General features: G+C 30.6%; 1 protein-coding gene across 1 annotated transcript; it reads right to left on the minus strand.

Annotated features, from left to right (window-relative positions):
• Positions 1-2,620: 2,620 nt before the first annotated feature.
• Positions 2,621-4,302, minus strand: LOC132645749 (zinc finger protein ZAT9-like). The gene has a single exon (XM_060362928.1). It carries the CDS (start codon positions 3,827-3,829, stop codon positions 2,855-2,857), a length of 975 nt encoding a protein of 324 aa, XP_060218911.1. The 5' UTR covers positions 3,830-4,302; the 3' UTR covers positions 2,621-2,854.
• Between the last annotated feature and the right edge of the window lie 953 nt (positions 4,303-5,255).

Consider the following 5,255-nt stretch of genomic DNA (forward strand, 5'->3'; position numbering starts at 1 on the left):
ATGCAAGAACAATTTTAATATTAGTACCCAAAATAAGTTACACTTGTCACAAGTAGGGGTGTACAAAGTAAACCGACAAACCGCACCAAACTGATAAACCGAGTCAAACCGAAAAAAAAACCCGACTAGTGGTTTGGTTTGACTTGGTTTGGTGTTGAAAAAAAAAACGATCATAATTGGTTTGGTTTGGTTTTAGCTAAAAAAAGTCAAACCGAACCAAACCAACTTGACATTACATGTATTCAATTTTAAAAATATTTTATACATAAAAATATTTATTTGTAATGTAATTTATAAATATTTCTTAAATTTTTTCGTAGTTTTTTTAATCTATTATCATATTATTTAAGCTTGAACTTAGAATTTTGAATGTGAATAAATTTTATATCCTATGGATGTTAGTAACTCATATAAAGTCCAAACAAAAACCAACTCAACACTAATACTAACAAAAGAAATTCAATTTACCACTAGGAATGACAATAATGTTGGATATCTATTCTTTAGTTTTGCATAATTGGTTTAGAGAGTGAAAGTACATAACTTAAGTTTTTTTTCTTGTCATGTAATTAATACTTATTAGCCGTACTTATTTTAGCATGACTTAGTATTTTTAGATTATGGTCATTTTCTTTATGGCTTATTAATTAGCAATATTTATTTTAACCGATTTTATTATCTTTTGTTGAATATTTTAATACAATGTCATCACTCTTCTCACATTTTGTGTTATTTTCTTATGAAACACCTTAATTACATAGTTATATATTACTAGGATTAAAAAAATATTTGAAGTAAAAATTATATGTTTTGTATCAAGACTATTCCCAAAAAAAACCCGAATAACCCGAGAAAATCCGAGGTTGAAAAACCCGAATTTTATTGCTTTGGTTTGGTGTATAAATTTAAAAACCCGACATAATTGGTTTGGTTTGGTGTTTAAAAAATCCGAACCAATCCGGTCCATGTACACCCCTAGTCACAAGTACATTCATTAAAATCTTAGTTATTCAGTATCTACAAGAGCTATTCAGTTACTTCTTGCAAAAGAAAAAATCCTTAATGTCCATTAATGAGACTCTTTTAGTAACTGCTATACGTAATATGACACTTTAGTCTTCATACAACTTTAGCTTATCTTTTGATGTTTAATGCGGGATAATTAGAATTTGTTCTATAAAACTAGAAATATTTATTTATGAAAAAGAAATGGCGAACGCACACAATTGAAAAGGTTTTTGTCCGACAAATAAAAGGAACCCTGGTCCATTTATTATGTTCTCATGAATGTGACATAACAAAACTCTACACATTAAAATATCCTTGTAGTCTCTCTCAGTAGAACCTGCATGAACCAGATACTTTGGGTCATGCCAAACCAAACAAGCAATATTCTTTCAGTAAAACAATGGTGATTTTGCCAACTTTCTCTTTCTCCTTTTTCACATATAATCCCTTTATTAAGGAAAAGGGTACTTCAATCAAAATTTAATGAGACACTAAAATAGAGTTTAGTTCTATAACGTTAGAGGCGGAGCTAGAATTTTGAACTTTATGGATCCTAAATTCTTGGATAGCTACATCAGGTGTTAGATAATTGAGTTCTGAATTTAATTTCTGTAAATTGTTAAGACGAATATAAAGTTTGGACTAAAGCAATTGATTCTAATGAAAATGTCTAAGCTTCTATAGCTCAACCCATGTTACTATATGTCGATAGTATAAAAGAGCTTTTTGCACAATTAAATAACTGTCCACAATAGATGAAATTGATAATGTCGAATATAAGACAAGTTATATGTTATAATAGGTTAGGGACCCGTTTGGCCATAAAAATTATTCACTTTATTTAAAAATCAGTGTTTGACCATGAAGTTATTGGAAAACATCTTATAACTTGTTTTCTAACTCACTTTTCACTTTCAAAGTTGTGTTTAGTACATTTAAACATTAACATCATCCTAAATATCCTTTGCAAGAAGTGTCACCGAACACAACTCTATTTTTAACTCCAACTCCGTAATTCCAAATAAAGTAAAAAGATTTAGAATCTATGGCCAAACGACTACTAAATACTACTAACATTGATAATTCAAAAACACTCGTGAGGATAATATAGTCAAAGAAACAAACTTGAGGTCCTTTGAGTCGAATGTGAACCATTGGCTATTCTGAAAAAGTATTTCAGATCTGTAAGGTTCTAACTATTGAGTATGAGACAAGTGTTGGAAAGTCAGACGGTGACACAGAGAAGAATGAACAAATGGATTTATAAGAGAGAGACACGGAAGAGGAAGAAAAACATAGAATAATTAGTTGCGGCTTCTCCTAAAAAACTAACACACAGGTGGAATTTTAATTTAAAGTATAAATTTTCAAGTAATTTAATACCATGTTTTTATGAAAATACAAAAAAATAGAAATTGAACAAAAGAAAAAGAGAGAGAAAAGGGGTTGTCTTGCGTTCAACAGGTGGAACGTTATTTAGGCCATTAGCAGCAATACAAACAGGCACCATTAACTACAGTAGCTGCTGTTTTTAATTTTAAAAGTCCACATTGTTGGTAAGCTAAAAAAAAATGTGAAAATGAATATATGAATTTAAAGTCATTAACTAAACTGGAGAAAGTGATCTGATATTCTCCTCTATCAGTAAATGTTGTAAAATTAGCTGTTACATTTTACATTAACAGAACACTCTCAACAGTAAATATGGATTACAGTCAAAACTATTGAATTGAGTAAAAGCTAATGGAAAATTAACCCCAATTTTCCCAGGAAAATTTCACTTGGATCCATAATCCCTTCCTACATAGCCTCTGAAAATTAACCAAAATAAAAAAAGAATAAAACTTTATACCTGATTTTTGATGGGGTTGACAAATTCAACATCAGAAATAGCAGAAACTTCAACTTGGCTAATAATTTCATCATCATCTTCCATTGGAGGTGGAAGATTAAGATCTATTAAACTTGTTCCACCAGTTCTTGAAAATTCTATTTTTGCAGCAACAGGAACACTAACATTTGTTGCTGCAACACCCATAACATGTGTTCTTTTATGTCCACCTAAAGCTTGTCCTGATGAAAAAACTCTGTAGCAAACAGGACATTCATGTATCTTCTCTTCAACTACTACATTTCCACTTTCCACCACTTCATTGTTATTATTAACACTTGCAACTTTAATCTTCTTGTGACTTGCTCTATGTCCCCCTAATGCTTGATAAGACTTGAAAACTTTGTTACATGTTTCACATATATACTTACCTCTCCCCTTAGTCTTTGTAATTATTTTAACTTGTTCTCCAGAATCCTCTGAATTATCCTCTTCTTCATCAGAGTAGTCATCAACTTGTTGTTTAGTAATCCATTTATCTCTAGATAACATCATTAAGCAATGTGCAACATCTTCTTCAGGTGAAGTCTCTGAGATTGAACTAACTGGCTCAGGTTCAACCAGTGATGAGTAGTCTGTTATCTTCACAAAATTGAGTTTTCTTGATTTTCTTACCCTTTTGGATCTTTTAGAACGAGTTGGATTTTTTGATGATTCAGTCTCACTTTCTTTATCTGGAAGAACAACAACTGAGTCATCAGCAGCACCTTCACAAGAATTCAAGATTTTACCTTTTTCTTCTTCAGACAACCATGAAGATGATGGAATTGAGTCTGTTTCATCACTGATTTGCTGATTAATCTGTTTCTCTTGTTCTTGCTCTTGTTGTTGTGTGCGTAAATTCATCATGTGAGATCTCATATGCCCACCTAAAGCTCTTCCATTAGCAAACTTCCTTGAACACAACTTACATGTCTTGTGTTTCTCCATCACACACAAACTAACTTCAAAGAAATTTCAACTTTTTTTTGTTCACTTTGTGTGTGTGTGTGTTTTGTGGAGAGTGGAGGCTTATAAAGGAGTAGGTAACAAGCATTCCTCCACAAAGTGATATATACAAATGGAAATACTTTTAAAGACTGACCATAAAAAATCTGATTTGTGATATTTGTTAAATTGGATTTGGATTCATTCTGGAGTAAATTAGTTTTACTTAAAACGGCAAAAGGTAATTAATAACGAGGAAAAAAGAGAAAAGTTCAATTAAAGCGTATGCATGAAGGCAGAGAGAGTGAATGGGAAGGACATGTAACATGCGACTTTTGCATTTATTTCCATCCCATCTCTACATTTCTTAAATAGCCCTTTAATCTTTTTTTCTTTTTTTTTTCTTATTTGTTTTTTTTTTTCCAAATGAAAATTTATAACAATTTATTTTTATTAACAGAAAATAACCCATTAATTTATAGTCCAAAAGTGATTTACTTTCTCTGTTCCAGTTTGTGTGGCATAGTTCGCAGGGTCAAACTGACTAATTTTCGATTGAATTTGAACATAGCATCTTCAAGTTTTTTTTTTTTTTTTTTTTAATAAATTTTATTTAAAAACTACATAAAAATTACTACAAGTCATTGTAGTTAATAGTTCAAAAATATTAAGAATTATAGATATTATTATCGAACAATTTAATATTATAGTGTAAAAGATTTATACTGATAGCGTATAAAACTTAAATTCGTGGAAAGAAGGCGATATGTGACCTGCTAAAAGTTGGCTAAATTACACCAAGAGTGTAAATTTCTTTTACTAATTACTAGTTGATAACTTAAAAGTCATGTACTTTTCATATTAGTGGACGAGATGGGAACAAGATAGGAGGTTAACTAGAATAAATTTGGTTTAACCTTTACTTAAATCAGTCAAGAAAACAGTTGAGTTGTTGTAACGACGGATCAATAATAAATTACTAGGTGGACCAAAAGGGCCCTTTCTGTTTGTAAAGGGAGCTTTACGGATTAATCTAACAAGCTATTAGCAAAATAAAAATTGATAGACCAATAAGAATTCTGGTATGTGAACTCCATTTTTTGTTTTCCTTTTTCTATTGATGCAGCAGTGATTATTCTTTTCTAGAATGGATTTTAAGACATATATCATACTCTCTATTTTCTTAATCTATTTATTACTATCAATTGTCTGAAAGAATATTTGTCAAGACTCCAAGGGACCATATTAACTATGTAGAAAATAAAAGCAAAAAAAATATTTGAAGGGACAAGATTATTGAAAAAGAGATAATAATTCCAATAGAAGGGCTACGAAAAAGGGAGGATTTTTGGCATGGAACTAGCTGGACATACAGAAAGTGTGGCAGCTTATTTAATTCAACTTGTATATTTAGTTAGAAGGGGAATAA

This window comes from Lycium barbarum, chromosome 6 (genome assembly GCF_019175385.1).
Source record: "Lycium barbarum isolate Lr01 chromosome 6, ASM1917538v2, whole genome shotgun sequence".
Lineage (NCBI taxonomy): Eukaryota > Viridiplantae > Streptophyta > Magnoliopsida > Solanales > Solanaceae > Lycium > Lycium barbarum.

Coding starts and splice junctions, on each gene's coding strand:
- LOC132645749 (XM_060362928.1), bottom strand. CDS start 3,829: ATGGAGAAACACAAGACATGTAAGTTGTGTTCAAGGAAGTTTGCTAAT.